Below are 26521 nucleotides of genomic sequence, written 5' to 3'. Positions count from 1 at the left end.
TACTATTCTCTGTCATCTCCCACTTAACCATCCCTTTATCTACTAAAGCAACTTGCCCTTAATGTCTTACCACTTCAATTTGTACAGCAGTCTTCCATGTGTAACAGTATCAAAAGCTTTCCTGAAATCCAAGTATATGATATCAAAATTATTTTTTGGGTGAAGATAAAGAAAGCCAACATGAGAACCATGGGAAACATTGGCGAACTTAAGTGGAAAATTAGTTTCCCGATACTGCATTCCTGCGCTTCTCACTTGGTAAACAGATGGTAGGTGTTATTGGTGTGGAGTAGAAGTCGAGAACAATGTATTGATTGACAGGTAGGCATGGAAAACGATGCGATGATCAGTGCGTGAACATAACAGATGATAACATCGGTTTAGTATCACTTGCCCTAATCTCAGAAGCACTTACTTCAATGGTAACTTGCCCTAATTGCCCATGCCCTAATGAACGCCTTCCATAATGGTGAAAAAAGGTAATGTTACCTCCACTTGATTTACTGAATTCTTTACTTGCATATCAAATCACTAACAGTATTATAGGAACGTTGCCTTCTCATGTTTTTTCACTGATTGATAATGGTTACTGATTGGATTTAATTCTAATTGTTGATGGACAGAATTAAATCTAATTTGAGGGACCAATTAGTTAGATATAAAATAGTTATAAAAGAAATTATAATGAGCAGCTCATTACTGGAGTAATAATATCATTCAGTTGTTGAAATCAGGCACCACTATAAAATGCAGGTGCATGAAACTGTAATGAATAGTGCTACCTTTTTTTTTGTGAGATGTGTGTTGCTGGGAGTAGGAAAAACTTTGAAGAATTTTAATATAGTAAATTTTTATTAATGTGAGAAACAGAAAATGTTGATTAAAAGTGGGCTCTCATATTGTAATCTAGAGAAGAAACTTGAAAAGAATATTATTTAAAAGAAACTAATTAAAAGGAAAAGTTCAATGGATATCCTGTACCCATGAATGTCAGAATAGAGATAAGAAAAAATGAAACTCTCAAGTAATGAAAACAAATGAGTAAACCATGTTATCTAATCAAGAAGCTGACTGATAAGAAAAGTAAATAGATGTTGTTGGGTTTTTTTTTCCCCTAAGGCACTGTTATCCAAGTATAATAGTTGATTCACCGGATGTTTCATTTTGTGCACCTTTGATTAGTAAAGTTAAACTACTAGCATATAGTCACTGTGATTTATGAGGATTAGCTGTCATTTAGAAATAGTCATGGAAAATAAGAAACTCAGGTAATTTAATCTTCATTAACAAAATTAGAAATACAGTGTGACTCAAATATGTGGAGTACTGCTTTGTTTTAATAGTTAATTTAAATGAATCAGTTTATGTCTAAAGAAAATGAAGGATAAAAGCTTCATATGACAACTTTTTGTACAAAGGAGTCTTACTTAAATTTTTATTATTAATTAGTTCTTTAGCTTTTGCATATTTAATTATTTAAGGTTCTGTTACTGTGGATATGTTCAATAAAGAAATTGTTTTAGTATTACTATTAGTCATAATGATGCAAGGAAGTAAGCTTATACAGTGTCAGCCAAAAAAATACCCTATCCCACCTCATCTTTCCATTCCCTCTAATAATTTGTTTAATTCTTCCTTAAATTTATTCAGACCACCCACTTCCACAACACCAGATGGAAGTTTGTTGCAATTGTATGTGTGTGTGTGTGTGTTTTCTGAGAAAGAGGAAGTCATCAGTATTTAGCCTACTCAATCCATTCAAAGCCTTAAATTCCTCAATCAGATCTCCTCACGGGTGCTTGATTTCCAGGCATGCAATTTGCTGAACTGAAATATTTCTTGGTAAGATTACCCTTTTGTGGCCTTGACTAATCCAATTACCCCTCTCTGCACCCATTTCAGCAGCACCACATCCTTAAAATGAGGCTCCCTGACCAGTATGCAGTACTCAAGATGGAGCATAACCATTGCTTTATACACTAAGTGATCACTGAATTATGACCACCCCTATGAAAACTTAAAATGAACTCACTTCTGAATGCGACCCATTGACCACATAAGGTACGAGAGTGCAGGGTTAGTCGACCTACGTAGCATAGATAAGGTGTCAGTGGTTCAGTAGGTAGTAAAATTCCGAGCGTGATGGGTAAAAGGAAGGATTTATTGGACTTTGATAAAGGATAGATTGTGGGTGCTCGACAAGCTTGGTGCCTTGATTTCCCAATGTGGGGTGTTCGTGAGCCTCCGTATTTAAAGTGTACCAGGACTTGCATCAAAATGGTCAAACAACGACCCGACGGCAAAACTGCTGCAAAGGTCAGCGAAAGGTTGATGTTAGAGGTGAGCGCCGGGTCCGATGACTCGAACAGGCCCAGAACTGTTGAAGAGTTGACTACCCAATACAACATGGGCCAACCCAGAACAATATCTGGCATGACCATGCATCGCACGCTCACACGTATGGGCTATACCAGCAGATGACCCCTACGGCATCCTCTCCTAACCAAGGTTAATCGGCGTAAAAGACTCGCCTGGTGCAAAGAGCATGCAAGTTGGATGTTAGAAGATTGGAAGAAGGTGTGCTGGTCAGATGAGTCATGTTATTTACTCCACACTGTGGATGGTCATGTACGCATTTGGCATCAATGACATGAGGCTCTTGATCCATCATGCATGGTATCAAAAGTGCAGGGTGGTGGAGTTGGTTGTATGGTGTGGGGCATGTTTCACTGGCAGAAACTTGGACTCCTGGTGCATGTGGAACAATGTATCAGTAGTCTCCGCTATAGTCAATTGCTTGCTGGCTGTGTACACCACGCTCTGTTACACTTTTTCCCAAATGGCAATGGTGTCTTCCAAGATGACAATGTGATGAACCATCGGGCACTTGTTGTGCAGGAACACAGTTCTGACTTCCAGCATATCGATTGGCCTTTGATATCAATCCCATAGAGCACTTGTGGGATACTATGGAAAGGCATATCAGGTGTCTGGATACACCAATCACCTCCATACCTGCATTGCTGACCGCATTACACACAGGTTGGTTGGCCATACCTCTCGAACGCTTCCGACATCTTGTTGAATCGTTGGATAACTGCTGTACTGAGGGAAAAGGAGGACCTACGAAGTATTAGGTTGGTGATCATAATTCAGCGATCACTCAGTCTATAACAGAATAATTACCTGTTTGTCCTTGCTGGAAAAATTCCTGTATATCATTGACAGAACCCTGGGAACTGTTCTAGCAGCCTTTCTGTACAGTTCAAAGTCATGTCAGATTGTACAACACCTCTAGGACTCTCTGTTCTCTACCACCTTGAGTGTGGTACCACTCAATTGGTATCTTATTCTAGGATTATTGCTGTCAGTAGTACCTTGCATTTATCAATGTTAAACATCAGTTATCATTCTCTGTCCAACGTTTCTAGGTCTTGTTGCATATCATGCCTTGGTTACTGTCATTAACTCCACTGCCAACCTTTGTATCATTTGCAAACTTAGACAATAAGCTTAATATGTTTTGTTTACTGTGATTGATTATAATGACATCAGAAATAAGTAATTAAGCAGTACTTTGATTAGAACTTTGCTTTGAATTTTCTATTATCTTTTACTCATATTTATAGAACTTCTCTCCCTCATTCTGATCAGAACGATGGTTTTTGTGCAGATTTTAATGATAATACATTTTTCCCCCCATAAAGTCCTCAAAGTATTAAAATTATTTTGCTAGCCAAGTTTGCAAAATTGCATTTTCAAAAAGTTTTTCTCCCTCTCCCTTTACTGTAATTTAATGGAGTAATCACTTGTTTACAGAAACAAGTTGCTGCTGTTAGTAGTACCTTGTATTTATCAATGTTAAACATCAGTTATCATTCTTATCCAATTTTTCTAGGTCTTGTTATAGTATTATGCCTTGATTTATCCATCTTTGCATATTATCCCAAAGATGAAAAATTGTAAGATATGTCCATTTCTTAACAAATTATACCATATAATATAAAAGCAGCAACATAGACTGAAAATTGGTAAGTTGCATTAAATGGATTCCAGTGGTGAAGGGCAATTTAATTTACTAAATGGGAATGTTTTAACAATCAAGCTCTCCCCCCCCCCTCCAGTTTTTTTTTTTTTTTTTGTTTTTTGTTTGTTTTAACTCTGATGTTAGAAACTAGAAATAGAATTTGATACATGGATATTTTCTGGGTTTATTAAATTATAATTTTTTTCCTTCAAGCTTTCTGAATGGATTCAAGAAAAATATATCATAGCTCAAGATGAGACCTACAGAAGTGCCAAAACTGTTCACAGCAAGTGGACTCGTCATCAGGCCTTTGAAGCTGAAGTAGCATCCAATAAAGATCGCCTCTATCAAGTAGAACAAGTAAGTCTAATACTTGCTTCAACATCTGTACACAAATTATTGCATACTCAGCAAGTTGTTTTAATAAATTTTAAAGCTGCATACTTCACTTCAGATTTTACTTCATTTATTTTAAAAATAATCTACAAAATAAGCATTTTCATTTTTTGTGGGCATAACAACAGAATTTGTGAAACCTAAGCATTTATCCCTTGAGTTATTTTCCAAATTAGTTGCCAAATTAGTAATCTGGAAACTAAATAAAAAATTAAGTACAGTCCGTCCTCATATAACACATGTTTACACTACATGAATTTGATCATACACGATTTATAAATAGGGGAATGATATCTTATATAACACGAACCGAATTCGCTTATGCACGATTTGCCTTTGTGTTTACAAGAAATGGCAGTGGAACGCAGAATCACTCCAGCCGAACACAACACAACACGATAGGAATGAAGAGAAGATTCTGAAAATGTATTTGTTTTTCATATCAGTGAAGGAGAAACACATTTCACCATAATAACATAAAAACCAACACAATTCCAGCTATCGATATAATCGCAAATGCAGTTAGATTGAGTTTACTACCAGTTTATAACAGATTCCACTAGCAGAAACACAACTGGAAATTGTTTTTAGTTTTATGGTAGTAACCTCTAGAAATGTGAGGTGTTAATAGTGTATCTCTGCCTTTACGGTGTTGTTTATTCAGTTGCTACACGAGCGCAGCTTTGTTTATGTGTGTCAGGCGTGCCTCCTCGTTTTGTAATTGTGCTTTGTTCCCTAAAAATGAGTAAAATGAGTAAAATACTTAATGTGTGAAAAGAAAGCATCCTGGTGAAGACACTGCAGATTCAGAGAAAAAAAAAAAAGCAATATCGATAAACAGAGACGGACTGGGTCAAAAATTCTTACCTGTGAAAATTTATAGCGGCCTCATACTATGGCTTATGGCCAAAATCACACCGGCCTCTGGCCCACCGGGGTTTCCCCGGTAAGGCTTATGGCCAGTCCGCCTCTGTCGATAGAGAAAAAAATATGAAATTGTGAAACGCTTTGAGCGAAATGAAAGACCATGTGATATTGCACGTGCTACTGGCCTAAATGAGGCAATGCCGAGAATTAGAAAGAATGCAGAGAAAATAAAAACAACTTTCATAGCAGGAACAACTCAAAGCGTAATTAAATTCTATTAGATTAAGACACAAAGAATTGGAAGAGATAGAACGGCTGTTATCTGTCTGGATAGAAAATCAAATAAAAAACAAGTTTGCTTACGATAGAAGCAAAAGCATTAGCAATATTTTATTACGTAATAGTCGTAATAAAATACTTATGTATTTTATTACGATTATTTATTGTGTTTGGTAATGTTTTGGTTACAAATGTGTGTTCAATCTTGGGTGGTCGGCACCTAACCCTATTTTTTCCATAGGGCCTGTTGTTTATATTGCCCGATTTTGCATTGCTCGAGGGTTTCTAGGAACACAACTATTGTGCTATACGAGGACTGACTGTATAATTCATTCATCATATCTTATGTGAATTTTCCTGCTTTTTTAATTTAAGATTTTATTGTATTCTTTTATAATTAATTTTTTTTTATGTATGAGTACAAAGAAATTATAAGATTTTATTTTTTAATTTTTTTTTTTGTTTCTCTTATTTTAGTCTGGCCGTGAATTGATTGCTGAAAAACCAGAAATTGCCAAATTAATTGAACCACAACTGGGAGAACTAGAACAGCAGTTTGAAGATCTGGAGAAAACTACAAAAGAAAAGGGAGAGAAGTTGTTTGATGCTAATAGACAAGTGCTTTATGAACAAACTTGTGATGACATAGACACTTGGATTACAGATTTAGAGAATCAGGTGTTGACAGCAGAGACAGGACAGGATCTCACAAGTGTAAATCTGATCCTTCAAAAGCAACAGGTAAGTTTACATTTTTAAATTCAGTATAAGTTTTTAAAATAAAGATACAATTTTTATGAAAAGAGAGCAGTTTTTATTACGTTAGCCAATTACTATGAGAGGTTTAACCATTTTAAAAGTTTAAATTATTATTATTTGCCATTTTCCTTTCTTACCATAATAATGTCTTGTATTAGGAATTAGATAGGACCAGTGTGAAACCTTAGGGCTAATTGCATATGAAGTGTTCCAATGGTGCAAATATTTTTGGGTAGTTCAAAATGGTATATTGGAAATTTCACTTCTGATTTTTTTTTTGGGGAGGGGGGGGAATGGTAAAACTTTACTGCCTGTGGTGAATCATTGATGTTTTAAACTGGAAAAGTAAGGGTGGTGATTTAATTACTATTTTTGGTGCAAAACTAATTAAATTAAGGTTGCCTTATATGCTTAAATGTCAAATAAATAAAATAAAATGTTTAATCTGCAAAGATTATCAGTAATATCAATAATAATAATATAATAAATAATAATAACAATAATGAGGAAATTTTTATTTTATTTATTAATAACACATGATTTGTATGAAATATTAAGCATATGGTATAGTGATCTTGTTATGCCATCCTCAGAACATATCAGATGTCAAAGTTCTGTTATGGATTCAGCATATTTAGCCAGAATAGAGCAAATTTATCAGCAAAAAGATCTAAACCACCCAAACACTTTCTAGTTTATTTCACAAATATATATGGTCTCAGTTCTAATCTCAAGGATGTCCATTTCCACTTGCAGTCTGCCAAACCTCATGTATATTTTCTGACAGAATCTCAATTATCAGTTGATTCAACTACTGCTCATCTCAGTTGATTCAGCTACTGCTCATCTCAGTTGCTCAAATTATTTATTTATTTATTTTATTTATTCGCTGTATGATTCCTTTCGCCTCAAAGGTAGTACTTGTCCATATGTCCGTTCCGATATTCCCTGTCAGAGACTTGGTAATTTGGAATCTCCTCTTTTTGATCTTCTCTGGCTTAAAATCTCTCTATTTCATTGTGTCAAATTCATCTGTTGTCTCTACTGTTCTCCCAACTCCACTAATCACTTGGAGTTCTTTGGCTTCCTCTCTTTGAAACTTGACTTTCTCCAGTTCAACTTTCCTAACAGTGAGGTAATTTTCATTGTTGATTTTAATGTTCACAACTCCAGCTGGCTTCCGTTTTCTAGTCACACCAACCCAGCTGTGGTCGAGATGCTGAGGCTTTTGCAATGACTAATGATTATCAACTCGCACAGATTGTCCATTTACCTACCAGAATATCAGACAATCATAACCATACAGCCAACATGCTTGAGCTTTTTCTCACAAACAACCCTTCTAAGTACATGGTCGAAGTGAGTGGTCCTTTAGGCACCTCAGATCACAACTTGGTGATTGTCCCTTCTCCAATGGAGCTTTTATCTCATGGCTATTCCCAACCTCGTGTTGTTTGGCATTACAAGAATGCAAAATGGGATGACCTGCGAGATTTCTTTTCTTCTTTTCCTTGGTCAGATTACTGTTTCAAAACTTTTGATGTCAATGTTTGCTCAGATTGTGTCAGTGTGAAATTATTCTTATAGGAATGGAATCCTTTATTCCACACTCCACATTAAAATCTCGTCTTTCATCTAAACCTTGGTTTTCCAATAAATGTGCTAAGGCTGTTCAAGAGAAGAATGTTGTATATCGTGATTGGTTTGTTTCTAACTCTTCAGTTTCATTTTCTGCCTAAACCAAAGCTCGCAATATTTGTAAAGCAGTTATTAATCAGACCAAACTGGATTTTGAACAGGCTAAGAGTAGAAAACTTGCTTCTTGCCCTAATGTTAGCTGAGCATTCTCGTCTCTTGCCAAAGCTATTCGCCACAATGTTTGCCTGTATCTGCTCCCACCTCTGTCAAAACCAGATGGTTCTATTGACACCTCAGCCAAGGATAAAGCTGACCTGCTAGCATCCCATTTTCCTTCCAACTCATGTATTAATGATCATGGTAAAACACCTCCTACCATTCCCAACGAGCTCCATTCAGTGCCTCCTGTGGTCTTCCATCAAAAGGATGTCAGAAGGATTTTGATAAATCTTGATGCTAAGAAAGCTGCAGGTCCTGATGGTATTTCTCCACTTGTTCTCAAAACCTGTGCTCCTGAACTTATTCCTGTTCTTGCCACCTTTTTTCACTTTCTTATTCCAAAGGTGTTTTTCCTTCTGCTTGGAAATTTGCTCATAGCCTGTTCCTAAAAAGGATGACAAATCCTTCCCATCCAATTATCATCCCATTGAAATTACTTCTATTCTTTCTAAAGTAATGGAGAAATCAATTAACTGCCAACTCTTAAACTACATAGAAACCTTCTGATCAATGATCACCAGTATGGATTCCATCACTGTCGATCGATTGGCAGTATTCTTGCTTATGTTACCCATGTATGGATAAATTCAGTGGAAAAGTTCAGTGAATTGCAAGCAGTTGCTCTTGACATTGATCATGTTTGATCAATGTCAAGCTTCTGATCTTGTTTGGCATAAAGGTCTAAACAAGCTTCCATCTTATGGTTTGCCAACTGTTTTTTATAATTGGTTATCCAGTTTTCTCTCTGACTGCTCACTGAGGGGGATGGTAGATGGTTCTCTGTCTTCTAACTTCTCCACCAATGCCGGTGTCCCCCATGGTTCAGTTCTTTCCCCCACTCTTTTCTTCTTATATATTAATGACCTTCTTCCATTGACCGGTAATCCTATCCATAGTTTTGCCGATGATAGCACATTGCATTCCACTTTCCAGTTTGAGAAACCTTGCCCTATTCAATCAGCTTCAACTTTTCAAATATCCGCTACCAATTCCCTAAATGCTAATCTCCAGGTAATTCTCCAGTGGGGCCAAAAAAACTTAGTTGATTTCAATCCTTCTAAAATTCAGTCCTGTCTTATATCTTGCAAAAAGGATTCTTCTGCTCCTATACTTATCTTTGGTGATACTCTGATTTCTGGGCAAGATGATATATCTCTTTTAGTGATTACCCTAGCTTCTAATCTCTCTTGGCATATTGCTTCCTCTGCATGTAAAAAACTTGGTTTTCTCTTTTGCTCTCGGCATTACCTTTCTTCCACAGTTGTTCACTTTGTACAAATCGCAAATCCTCCCTACCATGTAATATTGTTCCCCCAAAACTTCTCTCAGGCTTCTAGATTCCATTCAGAAGAGGGCAGTTAGGTTAATTAATGACTCGTCTCTAACAGAGTCTCTCCACCCTCTGTTTCATAGACATACTGTTCTGCTGCATGCCTTTTCTATGGATACTTCCATGGGCACTGTTCTCCTGAATTGGCTTCTATAATTCCTGCTCTCTCTCTCTCTTTCAGAATAGTAGTAGTAGTAGTGGCATGTGATGCAAGAAAGCAAGTGTATGAGCTTATGCAGCATCAGCCAAAAAAAAAAAAAAAAAAATCACACCATTCCCTCCAAATGCCTGTCTAGTTCCTCCTTAAATTTATTTAACCTATCAACTTCCACAACAACAGATGGAAGTTTGTTCCAGCAATTAACCACCCGCTGGCTAAAGTCAAATCTGCACATCTATTCTACATCTGTCTTTTCTTAATTTGAATTTATACCCCCTTAGGTTCGTAATCTGAACAATTGGAAGGATCCCATCAGAATTCAGCATGCTCAACCCATTCAAGGCCTTATACACCTTAATCAGATCATCGCGCAGGTGCCTAGTCTCCAGCCACTGCAATTTGCAGAACTTAAGCCTCTCTTGGTAAGAGGATCCCTTCATTCCCCTCACCAATCTTGTTGCCCTTCTCTGCACACGCTCAAACAAATCTACATCCTTCCTAAAATGAGGCCTCCAGACCTGTACGCAGTACTCGAGGCATGGCCTGACCATTGCCTTATACAGAGGGACAATCACCTCCTTTTCCCTGCTAGCAAAATTCCTATATATCATTGACAAAACCCCATGACCTGCCCTGGCAGCCTGTCTGCATTGCTCAGAAAACTTCATATCTGATTGCACAATTACTCCCATGTCTTTTTCATTTTCTACCACCTTAAGTGTAGTACCACACAGTTGGTACATTTTTCTGGGGTTACTTCTACCCATATGCAGTACTTTGCATTTGTCACCTTAATCAGATCACTTCTTAGCCACTTCTTAGCCTATCTGCCCAAATTTTCTAGATCCTGTTGCAGTAGCACACTGCCATTACTGTCATTAACAACTCTACCAACCTTTTTATCATCTGCAAACTTCGACACTAAGTCTGATATGCCTTCATTCATCAGTATCACTGATAAATATACAAAACAACGGTGGACCCAACACCAAACCCTGTGGGACTCCACTAATAACATTAGTCCATTAAGAGCAGCATCCATTGATTACCACCCTCTGTCTTCTCCCACTCAACCCTTTTATCCATTGTAGCAACTTACCCTTAATACCATTCTGCTCCAATTTGTACAATAGTCTTCCATGCGCAACAGTGTCAAAAGCTTTCCTGAAATCCAAATATATGATATCAAAATAATTTTTTGCATCCAGTTCCTTTGTAACCACATCATAATATCATATCAGATTTGTCAGACAGGAGTTTCCCTTAACAAACCCATGCTGTGTCTGAATTATTGCTGCAGTCTTGTCTAGATGATCCTGCAATGCATCTTTAACCAGTGACTCCATTATTTTACCCGGACCAGAAGTTAAACTAACTGGTCTGTAAATACTCGTGTCACCCTTCGATCCCCCCTTTGTGAATTGGGGATACATTTGCACATCCCCAGTCTGTGGGGACCTCCCCTAAGTCCAAGGATGCTCTCATAATTATGGCTAAGGGTTTGCTTAGTTGCTTTTAGTCCGAACACATGCCGCCACCAGCCAGCATCCATTTACTGTCCAACTTCAAACTCACAGAACCAACTTTTCATCTTCCTTGTTTATTCATTCAACTGCTGTTTTCTGGAACAGCCTTCCTTCATACGTATTTCCTGAAACTTACAGTCTACAGAAGTTCAAGTCTAATGTCAACAAATATCTTCTTTTGTCTTCTCAACCTCCAACCCAAGCATGGTACTAAGTACTATAGGTTCTAATACCCATCGTGTTTGGGGTTTTTTATAAAAAAAAAGAAAAAAGAAAAGAAATAGAACATGGTCTCAAACTGATCATCTGCTCTAATCAGTCATTCCTTTGTTGATTTATGTTAACCATTAGTGATAACATATCAACTGGATATGTACTTAGATTTGTTTGTCAAGTACCTTATATGTTCCCCATGCTGATTATATTTCCATAATAATTCATTTAATTTACATAAAGTTATGTAGTTACTCATGTAAGTTTATGCAATATTAGTATCATGAATTCATCCCATATAATTTAATTTCTTGTAAGGTGTGATGAATTCAGAATGTTATTTTCTATTAGTTATTTTAAAACTAGTTACTAGTTAGTATAAAATTTATAAAAACAAACTCTTTTTATTCTATTTTTAAAACTACTTATTTTCTATTATAAAAATATTATAAAATATCTTGGAATTTTATCTAATTGTTTAATTATGACACATGATTAAAATATGTTTTGTGGCATTAGAAATGATATCATCAATCTTGTATTGGTTTTAGAGTATGAATTATACAATTAATTTGCATGTAGAAAATTTTGAACATAATTGAAATCAAAATGAAAAATGAATGACATTGTGCTTAGAAGCAGAGTAAATACAGTTTTATTTTATTTTTTAGAGCTGCCATAAAGAAAGTCTAATTAATTTATAAATTTGACAATTCAGTTATTAAATGGTTTTATTTTAATAATGGTTTTAATGGTTTTATTTTAATAATTTGAGACTTAAGATATAATATGGTTAGTGGCATTAGAACTGATGCATGCAAGTATTTTAAGGTGCAGTAGATTCTCTTAGTGATTTCATATGACTAGTTAATGAAATAAAAAACTTTTGAAAGAAACTTTAATGATAACTAGCATTATAAAATCTAAAAACTTAAAAAAAATTGTTGAGTTAAACTATTTTTATCTACTGTTTAGATGATTGAAACACAAATGGGAATAAAAGCCAAACAAGTGGCTGAACTTCAGAACCAGGCTGATTATCTAGAAAAAATGGATCCTGAAAAAACAGATGATATTGAAGAGAAGAAAGTTTATGTTGAAGATAGGTAATACTCTGTTTATTTCTCTCGGTATATAACAGTAAATTATTTTGCAGTAGTTTGTTACAAAAGAAAAAGAAATTAAATATTTCTGTAAACAAGAAAGAAATTAAATATTTCTTGTGATCTGCACAGAAAACATTGTTTTCTGTGCAGATCATTATCACCTTAGGAGTATTCTTTGTATATTATGCATATTAGTGTTATTTCTCTCATATTAATATTATTGTATGCATATTATTTCTCTTAAGAAGTGGTTTAATAGTTTTTAGTTGTTACTGTCATTCTAAATAGTGGCACAACTTAAATTTCCCCTTAGATTTAAACGGTTGCAGGCACCATTATTAGACCGTAAAGCTCAGTTGTTAAAGAAGAAAGAAGCCTATCAGTTCCGTAGAGATGTAGAAGATGAAAAACTTTGGATTCAGGAGAAGTTGCCTCTTGCTAATTCAGCAGATTATGGCAATAGTCTTTTTAGTGTTCAGATGTTGAAAAAGAAAAATCAAGTAAGTATTTTACTTCTCTCTCTGTCATTTCTTAAAAAAATTATGCTAATAATAATAAACTTTTTAAGTTATTTAAGTTAATCATAAATGAGTTACATTCATAATGTTTGGCATAACTACTGGAGAAAAGTTTTCAGTTTTTTCCTTTCAGTTTCTGTATCCTGATATTTTTTCCATCTATTCTTATTATCTATTCTTAATTGCCATTTGGTTGATAAGATATTAACCACGAATGTTCAAAATAAAAAATTTAAATAAATAAGTATATGTAAATTAACATTGCAGATGACTAGCAGAGTTTGTAATTCAGTGAGAAATGTCAAAGATAATGCACATGAATGTGTTTAAACTCAGACATAACAAGTAAATTATAGTTTTACTAAAGGTATGAGGTGTTGCATAAAGTTTCTGGACTGGTGCAGTAAAAAAGAACACAAAGTGAAGGAGCTCAAAAATGATTTTATTTTTATTAAAAGTAATCACCACCTGATTGAATGCACTTATTGCACAATTCTAAAAGTTTCTGAAAGGAGTCAACAAAGACATCCAAAGAGATGTTCAGTTCAGCAGTTACATTTTTTTTATGGCCTCAACATCCTGAAATCTCTTTCCTTTGAGGGCAGTTTTCACCTTGGGAAAAAGAAAGAAGTCTGCTGTTGCTAGATCGAGAGATTAGTGTGGGTGGCTGATATGTTCAATGCCATATATTGTCAGAAATATCTTCACAAGTGTAGAACGGGTGAAAGCATTGTCATGCAACAAGAACCAGCTGCCTTTCTCTTGAAATTGTGGCCTCACCCTGGAAATGTGCTTCAGTGGTTTTGAAGCACACATTTTGAAGACAATCTTTGAAGCACTTAGTGATGATTTTGAAGTCCACTTCATGCTCTGACATTTTGTCTCTGGGTCTTACTGAAAGACCCAACACTTATCTCCATTGACAATACAGTTGAGGAAATTAGGATTGTCTTAAAAAACTTGGATGAAGTTTTCACAAGATGACACCCTTTGTTGCTTCTGCTCATCTGTGAGGCTGTGTGCCATAAATGCCATAAATTTTGCACAGACCATCCTTTTCCCAAAATCTTCATGCAAAGTTTGATGCATCATTTTCTTATCATATCTGTCTCCTCAACCATCATTCTGAGGGTCAAATGATGATCCCTTGCCACAATTTCCCAAACTTTTACAACTCTGCCCTCATTTTGAGAGGTTGATGGATGCCCACTTCCTGGGTCATTGTGAACATCCTCACATGTCTTTGAACTGCTTATACCACTCAAATACACTGGTAAGATTTGTTTCTGTTGCAGACTTTCCCAGTTTAAAGCAAAATTTGATATTCGTTCATTGCAAAATCGTGACACTGAACATTAACGCGAATGAAACTGGTTGCTATTTGCAATCTATCAGCCTACTGGACAATCTTTGTACCACCATCTGTTGGAAGAAGTTTGAACTACAACATACCACTTCTGTTTATTTTCAGACTCATCAAACATGATGGCAGCACCACCAGTCTGTGAACTTTATTGCTAAACCTTGTATGGTAAATTAAGAGAACAAATTTATCATTTTGAACGGCAGAAAAATTAACTAATCAACCCTCAGTTTGCATGTGAAATTAGATCAGCATTGCCTCAATCCGTTGATGCAAAACTATATTAACAAAGTAGCGTGTAGATGCAAAAAATGTTTCTATTCTGCTGATCAAATCAAAGTCTGATGAATCACTGGTAAAATCAGGAATGTATGCAAACTGAGAAAGAGAAAAATGAAGGAAGGAACCAATTCCTCATAAATATCCTACTACTTTCAACCTCATTACCTTTAAACAACTTCAATCGAAAGCTTGACAAATAGAAGACTAGCAAAGAAAGAATCTTGGATTAAATTGGCCTCAGAAATTAATAAAGACACATGTAAAACTCATGTGGAAGATGTTCCAGTTACTGAATGGAAAATCTCTACCAGCTTTAAACACCTCTTTCCCATACAATTAATTGTTTGTGTTATCTGAACTCATAGTTAAGGCTCATGACAGAATTTTTACTCACCACTGTCCTCCGGGTGAAGCAAATTTGGTAAGGCTACTAATCTGCTTTAATTTTATCTTTCTGAAAAATTGCTTTTTTCATTTCCTGGAAACATTCAGTGATATTAACTTTCTTTTTTAAACCTTGTAAAGCCCTTTCAAATTCCTGGAACTACCATATGATCTTGCTCTCCAGTTGTCTTGGAAATACTTTTGAATGAGTGATCCACAACTTTTAACTTGAGTTGTAGATACTCAAAGCTTGTAAAAAACTAGTGTTTTTTTTTTTTTTTTGTTTTTCCAAGCACAGATCCTTTCCAGTTTTCACAAATATATAGGTATGGTGAGTATTTACTTAGAAGCAGCTTTAGAAACAGTAAATCTTTCACATTTTAAGACTCCAAGCCAATCTTGCCTCTTCTTTCAAAATTTTCTACAGCACTAATTATAAGGGTGGATCAAATTAAACATAAACTTTAAGAATATTCAGATCTGTAACAGAGTGAATTAAGGAATGTGCACATATAACGAACCACAATGCCATCTAGTTTATACACGTAAGATAAATAGCAGGAACCATATAAGTAGACCATAGTTAGAGTATATTGCACAAGTGGGAATGTGGATTTGTCCAAAGTTGTACAGTGTGTCATAATACAGGTTTTGTGTGCTGAAAGAGAAAAGCTAGTAGACACTTTCTGTGAGATGGTAGCTTACATGGGAATGACCTTCTTGAAATGGGCTATATTTTTTCACTGATGCAAAAACTTTAAATAAGGATGGCAGTCATCTGTGCTCAGATGACTACCAGCACAGATGACTCTGCACCAGTATAAGTGAGAACAGCTCATGCAGCTGACTTTTTCCTCTATATTTTACTTGCCACATTGGCCTAAGCTGCCAATACTGCATTAAAAATAAAAACCAACCAACCATTCTTTTCTATGATAACCATATCTTTAGATCACCAAGAAAGGCCCTAAGTGTGAAAGCAGTGCCCCTTTTGGACATTGCTTTCACTTGGACAGTGATATCCAGGCAATTATGACAGGCTGGTTTCATCAGCAATCTGTAGAATTCTCTGACAGTATATTCCATCTTGTTATGCAATAGAACCTGTCTGAATGCTGCAGGTGTCTGAATTTGCACCATTGTGACTATTTTGAATTGCCTTATATTGATGATCTGTGTGTTATGCCATTTTTAGAGCATGCCAGATATCCAAGTTGTTATGGATTCATTCCACTATAATTTTGATGAAAGAACTTACTTTTTGAAAAGAAACAATACAAATGATCACAGCAACCAAATAATGGTTAAACAAATTGCAATAAAAAGATACAAAGAAGTCAAAAAGTAAGGTTCCTTAATTTTTTTTTTATTGCAAGTACAAGTGATTTACTTTGAAGTAAATATTGTTAATAAAGACAAATCCTTAAACTGTTTTTCATGAACAAGGATTGTCACTATCTTTGTTCATGCACTTGTTATAAATGGTTGATCAAATTGTCAAAGCCATATTAGAAATATGTGTTTTGGTGCAGTAGAACTCACCTGACCTCATTCATAGATGGCTTCATCCAATGGGAAGCATTTCCCCTGCAGATGCCTCTTTACATGTGAGAAAAGGTGGAAGTCAAGCAGTGCCAAGTGGGGACTGTGGGGGTATGTTGGAAGGGTCTTCCAGTGTCATGTGTTCAAGAGGTCCAAAGTTGTGTGTGGGCAGTGTTTTGACACAGATTGCCACACATACAACAGCAGCACTCCTTTTGACTGTAGATCAGGCTTCTTGTGATAAATGGCTTTCTTCAGTAGGGTCCACATGCTTTGATAAGCTGCTGAATTAATTGTTGAACCCCCATTGGGTGAAATTTGCTAGAATGACTCCCTGCATGTCGAAAAGTGGTTAAAAATCCTTTCTTGCATTTGATATATGTTGAGCTTTTTTGCTGGGAAAGGCAAACAAGCAGTTTCCATACCATGAATTCTGGCTTAGCATGGGATACTAGTGAAATACACACATCTCTTTCCCAGTTTTTCATGATACAAACCAAACATTTCTTGTTAGTTTCTGTATATTGCAGGTGCCTGCTTATTTGTGGCCACGTCATTTGGTAAGGCACTCATCCTCTGCAGACATTCAGGTAACCCATGTGCTTATGTACAATATTTCATACAATTCCATGTGAAAAGTGAAATCCCTGCTCCAGCTATTAAGAGACACATCAGTCTCTCTCTCTCTCTCTCTCTCTCTCTCTCTCTCTCTCTCTCTCTCTCTCTCTCTCTCTCTCTCTCTCTCTCTCTCTGCATTGCTGCATCAATCTCCTTGACATGTTTGGATGATGCGAATGGATGCCCACTGCTCCTGCCATTCACCACGTTCATTGGACCATAGGGAAATTTAGGAAATACTTTCTCACATATTACACTGATATTTAGGATGTACACAGCCATGAGTTCCTGGTAGATTTCCATTTTGGGATGTATTTTGTCCACAGAAGCTGAATTATTGCTTGTTTCTTTATTGGCATACACACATTTAGTATGGTTACCATGTGTTCAGCTAATGCTGCATCAGCATGCAGACTGATCTGCTTGTGCAGTTGCCTGCTGCCAGGACCACTTACTAACAAATCCCTGATTTATAATCTGCTATGATCATTTGTTATTGAGGAATAAAATAGAACTTTACTTCTTCATATTAAAATTATTTTGGTAAGGTTACTGCTTATAAATTAAGAAATTACAAATCAAACTAGAACTAGAGCTATGTATGTTTTGCATGTGATTCATAATTTTCATATGAACTCTACAATTTATTGTAACTCTGCAAATAATTAGCAAGATTAATGACACCCATTCACAGGCATGGTTAGACCAACTGTTAGTTAGGCTGGTTCTGTATTTTTGAGTATTTTGTCCTTGCATACTGACTTGTTACTTGTTTCTTGTCTGCGGAAGTTGAGCCTGGGGTTTATGTTGCACCAGCCAAAAAAAAAATTTTTTGGCCTTCCTCTTTAAAACTTATCATTTAGAAAGTGTATTTTCTTTAACTTACAACAGAATTTTTAACTGTTTTGTATCCATAATGAAGTGACAAATCCTGACACCCACAATGATATGTACAGGCCATCATTAGTATGGGAAGTCATTCAGTTTCTACTGAAACACAGATTTCTCATATTCTGGCCAGTATTTGTAGATAACTGTTTATTCACCAGGCCTCCAGAGATCATTGTTTATTTACATGGATGCTTTATGGGGGTGCGAAAGAGGGAGTAATTTTGTCAAATTTTTAGTCACACCTCAATCAGTCCTGCTTCCCACATGTTATAATGTATTAGAAATAAGCAGTGTTATGAAAAGGAACTTTAAATTGTTAATGAAATGCAATTTTGAAACATAATTCATAAGTAATTTAGAACTGCTTCTTACAAAAATACATTTTAAACAGTCTGTTTATGTTTATTTCTAGTCCTTGCGCACAGAGATAGAAAATCATGAACCAAGAATAACAAATGTATGTGAGAATGGCAGAAAACTTATTAGTGAGGGTCACGAAGACTCTGAAGAGTTCCAGAAACTAATTGATGAGCTCAGCAGCTTATGGAGAGAACTGAAGCAAGCTATTGAATTTAGGAATTCCAAGTTGGATGAGTCTGAAAAAGCTCAACAGGTATGTATGTGGTCAGCCTTTTTTGCATTATTATTTTTTTTTAATCTCCTTGTATATAACTGATGTGAAGAAATAGATGTAGATATTGTTGATGAATTATGATAGATATAGGAATGGAGGATTTTATGAAAATTATACTGTTTCTGAATATAGAAATCTTTAATTGCTGTTCAACTAATAAATTCATTATGATTTTGTTTATGAAAATGCTTTGAGATAATCTTCAGAACTTTTTCACATCATATCAGATGTAAATACAAAAAATAGTGTGTAAAATTATCACCTCTGTATTGCCACTTCAGTAATACAGTTCAGTTCTGTAAGTTGTTGCCTCTATATTAGCAGTTCAGTGTGATATCATTTAAAGTAAACAGCACTCTCTGAAAGGAGTGTGAGGTGTGGCTAGAAAGTTCCAGAAATGACTGTGGTAAGGTACTGCTGTCACAGCCAACAGTAAAGCTGCCAGTGCATGATGTATCAGTTTTCTTCAACTGCCAGTTGCCATAAGCTCTTGTGTACTTATTTGTGTTTTGAAATATTAAATTAAATGAAAGTGATTCTTTTGCTTCAGTAATGTAAGAATGGCTGAAAAAAAATTTGGACCTGCATGTGAATCTGAATTTCTGGTTAAGTTAAGAAAAATTCTCACCAAAAGTCTTGAATTGTTACAGGGAGTTTATAGTGAGTCTCCATTGTCAAAGGGCACCTCCGTAGTCAGGTGGGATGGAGCAGCAGTGCGTAGCACTCACTTCTTGATTAGACTGGGGTTCAAGCCTGTCACCACCAAATACGGAGGATGCGGAAAGGTCAGGGAATGACCACCGCATATCCCGGAGCAATATGGTCTTAGTTGCTAATGCTTCTAAAAACCAAATAACAAACAAACAAACAGCATTGTCAAAGATATGAATTCTGGATCAGCAAAAACAATTTTGAAAGAAAAACATCCATAATGTCAATTCTTAATCTGGCTGTCTGTGACAATTGATTCAAATGTTGAAAGTATTGAAACTTGTTTATGCTGGTTTAAAAATGGCTATCAGAATGATAGCAAAACAGTTTGTGCATCAAATTTTAACCAATCAATCTTGAAATAAAGGTCTATGCAAAGATGGTGCCAAGAAAATGACTCATGACCATGACTTAGACTGGTTTTCATCAACCTTTTGGACAAAATTCAAGCAGAACTAAACTTTTTAGATATCATCATCACAGGGGATAAAATATGGATATTTCAGAATGATCTCAAGATGAAGAGGCAGAGTAAATGTAGGAAGAGAGTTAAATTCTCAAAGACCAAAAAAAAAGATGAACAAATAAAATTTAAAGTCTGTGCTCATTATTTCTTTTGATAAAAAATAGGTATTATCCACTCAAGATTTGCTCCCAAGGATAAACTAAATCAGACATTGAAGCATTTGAGGGAAAAGTAATTGTAGAAAAGCACTTATTATGGCCAGTCAGGTGGGTGTTCCATCACAACACATCGTGCTGACTTATACCACATTATTGATGAGGCAATTTCTAATGGAAAAAAAGGAGGATTCTTCAGATGAAACATCCTTTCTATTCTGATTTGGCTCAATCTGACTTCATTCTATTCCCAAGTACTTGGGAATAGAAAGAAGAATTTTTCTTAACATTTTCAGCAGCATAAATTGAATATACTAAAATTGCTATCCGTGAATGAGTTCTAGAAATACTTTGAATCATAGCAGAAGAGAATGACCACATAGAGCTAGCCAAGAGAACTGTTTTGGAGAGAAAAAATTAAATAATAATAATTGGAAAATTCACTAATTAACTTAGTTATAAAGCTATTCCTGGAATTTTCTATTCTTTATATTGATTTATTTTAATTTATTAATTTCTTATATTGCTTTTTATTTAAAACAATATCATGTTTTAGCTTTTCATTTCTTTTTTATATATAAACAGAAAGTGGACAGATATGTTAACTCAATAGTCAGTTCATAAAAGAGGTAAATTTATGAGAGATACCTCATGATGTTTGAAAATTTGTTTTTATGAAAATATAAAGTACAGTAAAGTAATGAAGGTTGTGGGGTTATATTTCAACACAAGCACTAAAATAATTTCAAAATTATATGTATCTCTCTATATTTATTTTCTGTTTTGAGGATGCTTTGGCTCTCTTCAGTGACAGTGGCCAATTTCTAACCATCAAACTTGGACTTATATGCACATTAGAGATGGCACTATTACTCATTGGACAATGAGTAATAGTGCCAACATCATGTTATACAAATACCAACAGCACCAGAAGGTGAAGCTGCTATATGTCTTAAACTGAGGGGACCTGTTTGTCATGATAGTGACCACGATATTGTTAGTGAACATGTGCTGATCTGTATATAATAATATATTCAAAGAGAGCTGCCAAATAGTATATAGTAAAAATTTCATTTTTCAATTACGCACCCAATTTTAGTTATATTTAATGGATTCATCCATCTGTTATTGCTGTCACAGCTAATGTTGCTTATATTATCAAAAGTATTTGAGACAAAATAGGAATAATCATATGGTATGCAAATATAATCTTCATACTATATGATTATAATCTAATATATAATCATATGGTATGCAAATATTAAGCTGATCTCTATATAATAATATATGTCGACCGGTGTGTAAAGTACCTGCCTGGCAACCCAAAGGTTGCGTGTTCGAATCCCGCCTTGTGCTTGGATCAAAGTACTGCAAAAACCTTGGAAGGTGCATTATGGCCACAGATGCCGATGCACCAACAACTACCAAAAAAAAAATAGTAATAATAATAATAATAATATATTCAGTCTAAGAGAGCTGCCAAATGGTATATAGTAAAAATTTCAATTAAGCACCCAATTTTAGTTGTGTTTAATGGAATCATCCACCTGTTATTGGTGTCATAGCTCTAATGTTGCTTATATTATCAAAAATATTTGAGACAAAATGGAAATAATCATATGATATGCAAAATGTTGATTACACTTTTGAATATTTTAAAAATATGCTAATAATGTAGAAAGTATTATAGTAGTAAATGGGCATAAATTGAATTACAGAATGCATCTCGTTGACATTTCAAGCTTTTGATGTGGCATTCTGAGCAAAATGCCATATAGAAATAGTTTGGATAGATAATAATAATAATTATTATTATTATTATTAACCATATGGTGCAAGGAAGCCTGAGGCTTATGCTGCACCAGCCAAAAAAAATTTCTGAATTACCCTGTGTGTGTGTGTGTGTGTGTGTGTGTGTGTGTGTGTGTGTGTGTGTGTGTGTGTGTGTGTGTGAGAGAGAGAGAGAGAGAGAGAGAGAGAGAGAGAGAGAGAGAGAGAGAGAGAGAGAGAACAAGAGTCAGAAGTACAAGGGAATCACCAAGAAAAAGAAGAATGATGATATCCAGCTCAGGACCCTGGGTGTGCCAAGCCCATACTCACCAGATGTGAGCCCCTGGGGTTGATCATTTGATAATCATGCAGCAGTTGAATTGCAAGGTGGCTGACTGACTGCATATTTTAGAGGCAAGTGAGAAATTTTTGGCTCTCATTATTACCGAGGACAAGACACAGGTGGTTTACTATTTTCCTGAGACTGAAGTGGATTTCATGGTATGGATGCATCCTCTTTCCCTTCCAGTAACAAGTTTAATAAGATTGCAGTTTTTCTTGCCAAGGATTCTAAGTTTTCCAGCCTAGAGTAACTAGGCTGGAAAACCTAAAGTAACTTCTGGAAGGGGGAGTGAAATTCCATACTGAGATCTTCATCATGTTTGTAGTAACAATACAGTAAGATGAATGTTGGCATATGATGTATGGGAAAGATATTGTTCGGTAAATAATGTTTATGATCATACTACTGTGTGGTGTAATTTTGTTGTAAGTTATGTGCAGTTATATTATTAGTGGAGTCCCACAGGGTTTGGTGTTGGGTCCACTGTTGTTTTGTATGTTTATCAGTGATATTGATGAAGGTATATCAGGCTTAATGTCGAAGTTTGCAGATGATACAAAGGTTGGCAGGGTTGTTAATGACAGTAATGGCAGTGTGCTACTGCAACAGGATCTAGAAAATATGGGCAGATGGGCTGAGAAGTGGCAACTGAAGTTTAACCTTGACAAATGCAAAGTACTGCATATGGGTAGAAGTAACCCCAGAGAAACGTACCAACTGTGTGGTACTACACTTAAGGTGGTAGAAAATGAAAAAGACCTGGGAGTAATTGTGCAGGCAGATATGAAGTTTTCTGAGCAATGCAGACAGGCTGCCAGGGCAGGTCATGGGGTTTTGTCAATGATATATAGGAATTTTGCTAGCAGGGAAAAGGAGGTGATTATCTCTCTGTATAAGGCAATGGTCAGGCCACGCCTTGAGTACTGTGTACAGGTCTGGAGGCCTCATTTTAGGAAGGATGTAGATTTGCTTGAGCGTGTACAGAGAAGGGCAACAAGATTGGTGAGGGGAATGAAGGGATCCTCTTACCAAGAGAGGCTTAAGTTCTACAAATTGCAGTGGCTGGAGACTAGGCACCTGCGTGGTGATCTGATTGAGGTGTATAAGGCCTTGAATGGGTTCAGCATGCTTAATTCTGATGTGATCCTTCCACTTGTTCAGATTACGAACCTAAGGGGGCATAAATTCAAATTAAGAAAAGACAGATGTAGAATAGATGTGCGGAAATTTGCTTTTAGCCAGCGGGTGGTTAATTGCTGGAACAAACTTCCATCTCTCGTTGTGGAAGTTGATAGGTTGAATAAATTTAAGGAGGAACTGGACAGGCATTTGGAGGGATGGTGTGATTTTTTTTTTTTTTTTTTTTTTTTTTGGCTGATGCTGCATAAGCTCATACACTTGCTTTCTTGCACCACATGCCACTACTACTATATATAATATTTTCTTTGGAAATGCAGTGTTCTTCATCACTGTTTATATAGCTGCTTGCACTACTCAGACATATTGGCCATATCTGAGTGATTTGATAAGAAGAAAATTGTGATAGGACCATGATAAGAAAAAGATGGTAAAAAGTGTACAAAACATTTATTGCAGTTGAGAGTTGCTAACAACACAAGTGAGGAGAATTATAAAAGAATTATAAATTTGTATCTTTAACATTACTGTTCTCAGATAAACATAACACAAGATTGAAGAGCATTTATTCAGTTGGAGAAAATAACATATCATCATCACATAGCCAAGTGAAGTAGTATTTGTAATCTGTAATTCAATAATATTATTCTGCTGAATTATCTAAATACTTGCAGTGATGTAAACATGCTCTAAAATATAAACTTATGATAAAATAATAATCTTATTAAGTAAATAAATTGTTATAGCTGCATAAAAAAACAAGTTGTCCATGATAGAACTGTGCTTATTATTTGAAAGTAAAATAATTTTACACTGATTCAATTAATTCTTTCAATTAAAATTATAGAATTAATTCTAATTTTAACTTTAAGAAGTAGACCTGTCTATCCCATTGTTCTGAGCTCAAATGTTTTTATTCTTTAGAGAAGTAATTAATATGGATATTTATGTTTAAGTAAATATTTTTTTAGTGATATTTGGTAGTAACTAACTTTCATGCTATATCTTTTAATTAGAAGTATTTACTTTACTAAAAACAGTGCCTTTATTTCTTAGATATTCACATTTTGAGTTTCTTGTTGAATTTTGTTTAATTTCATTTTATTCAAGAACATAATTTCCAAGAGCATGATTTTTATATTATTAAAACAGGCAAATAATATTTTCTATTGGAAGCAAATCTGTTTCTGAAACCTGCATTTACATTACTGGATTTTACAATTTCCGTCCTTTTACTACTGACAATTTCAAATAAGTCAGTAGACTTATTAAGTCTGCTTTAATAAGAATGACAAGAATTTGTAAGATATCACAGATTATTTCATTCTTATGTGTACATAATTATTTTGATATGTTTAGGAATAGGAACAGTTTCATTTACATCAGTTCATAGTACTGCTGAGGATGACTCAAGACCATGACCTATTTGTAATGAGGAATTGGACATGGCCATGAATAAAAATAGTTTTTAAGAGCAGATGTTTGTCTGAACTTTTTGATAGTTTGCACTTTTTTTTTTTTTTTTTTTAAATGAATTTAATACTGGGTATTGATTTCAAAGAAAATGCTTGACAGGTCACTTTATCCATGCTTGAGTCACTACTATTTCAAGATGTGACCTCATTTTCTTTCCTTAACCTTTTATTTAACAGTTGGATATTCTTGGCAAGTAGTTTGTGTTATGTGCTTTGTTTATCTCTGTCATCTGGTCCTTTACTGTTTTGAATTTGAATCACTTCATGATAGGTCTTTATACTGACAACATTGTTTTCCTGCCTACCATACTTTAAGATAAAATCAGGAAATGCCAATGGTAAGCCGAATAATAATAATTCTGTAATTGACTAAAATACATATGTATTTTTAATTTAAACAAATTATAAAAACTTTTAATGGAGTGGGATTAATCTTTATTTGAAAGAAATATCATGGAAGTTAATCACATAATTTAAATTAGTGTAATGTTTTATCCTAAAAAAAGTTGATTTTCATATAAAAATAATTCTGTTATTGTTGAATGACGTTCACAAATTTGTTTATTTGACAGATTACAACTGAAGTAGTAGTAGTAGAAAATGAATATTTTCAAAATTAGACATGAAAGATACCATTGTATTACCTTTTATTTCTGTAATTTTTTTCAAAAAATCTTGCATCATTTAAATGAGAAAAAAGTGTTTTAAAGTGTGCAGTTTAAAAGTGATGTACATAAAACCAAAAAATTAATAATATTTGTATAGTGGTTATGGGTTGAGGAGAGGGAGATATTTCTGATATTCTATTCATACCATGTACTTGCAATATCTTTTTTAATTTTTTAATAAATAATAAATAAATTCCCATTTCTACTGACCACAGTCAGTTTTGTCTGCGTACATTACTAGAACTGGCTGTTGTTCTAGGGTACTGTATGTGGATATGCAAGTATTTGCATTTCACGAAAATGACCATATGTTGCCAAAAAAAAAAAAAAAAAAAACATGTGCCACTTTTTATTAAATGTTATGCTGGTATTGCAGTGAAAGTGTAATAGTGCATAATTTGATAATCCAAAATGCTACATGGTGTCTGTCCTTGAGTGGATCATCTACTTTTTAGCTCTTGATGGAACTACCCAGTACCAAGAAGTGTAGGAAGCTAGCCTTGGAAAAATTGTAGGAAATGGAGAGGAGTGGTAGTGGAATGTCGAAGAGGGGAAAATTTGATGAGTAATGGGGAAGATAGAAGGAGGTGCTCCTTATAGAACTAGGGATTAACAGAGTTATTCCTTCCCTGGAAGAGCCAAGGTCCATACAAATATATTTTTAAATATCAGAAATTTTGTGTCAAATTTTATGAAATGTAATGTCAAATTACAAACATCTACTTCCCTCCTCCTCATCATATTTAGTTTCTATAATAATAATTCTTACCATGTTGTGAAAATTCAGTCCAAATAAAACATTACTGATTTATTGGTTTTATATCAATTTTTAAGTTTTCTAATTGAAATTCTTAAAGATTTTTTTGAAAAAATATAGAAAAGAAATGTAATGCATTTTTTTTAGAAATATTTATTTAATGTCTAATTTTGAAAATGATACATATTTTGTTAAGTGCATTAATATAAAAAGCAAGCAGTGTATGGATAATTGTGACTGCGAAAATTAATTATTAAGTTGTTTAAATAAAAATTCTTTGTTAAGTG

General features: G+C 34.8%; 1 protein-coding gene across 7 annotated transcripts in view; it reads left to right on the top strand.

Annotated features, from left to right (window-relative positions):
• The window catches only part of LOC150083961 (spectrin beta chain-like), a 419401-nt gene that overhangs the window by 280747 nt on the left and 112133 nt on the right, over positions 1 to 26521 (top strand). For all 7 annotated transcript variants that reach the window (XM_090375838.1, XM_090375834.1, XM_090375833.1 and 4 more), the window contains exons 27-31: positions 4241 to 4387; positions 6047 to 6310; positions 12390 to 12520; positions 12834 to 13020; positions 18531 to 18731. In XM_090375838.1, coding sequence (XP_090231964.1) covers positions 4241 to 4387; positions 6047 to 6310; positions 12390 to 12520; positions 12834 to 13020; positions 18531 to 18731 — 930 coding nt within the window. The remainder of the gene's footprint in view (positions 1 to 4240; positions 4388 to 6046; positions 6311 to 12389; positions 12521 to 12833; positions 13021 to 18530; positions 18732 to 26521) is intronic.

Source organism: Mastigoproctus giganteus, chromosome 6 (assembly GCF_048544385.1).
Source record: "Mastigoproctus giganteus isolate SK-2022 chromosome 6, ASM4854438v1, whole genome shotgun sequence".
In the NCBI taxonomy this organism is placed as follows: domain Eukaryota; kingdom Metazoa; phylum Arthropoda; class Arachnida; order Uropygi; family Thelyphonidae; genus Mastigoproctus; species Mastigoproctus giganteus.
The sequence above is the reverse complement of the archived record's forward strand: the minus strand, read 5'-3'. Positions and strand labels throughout refer to the sequence as shown.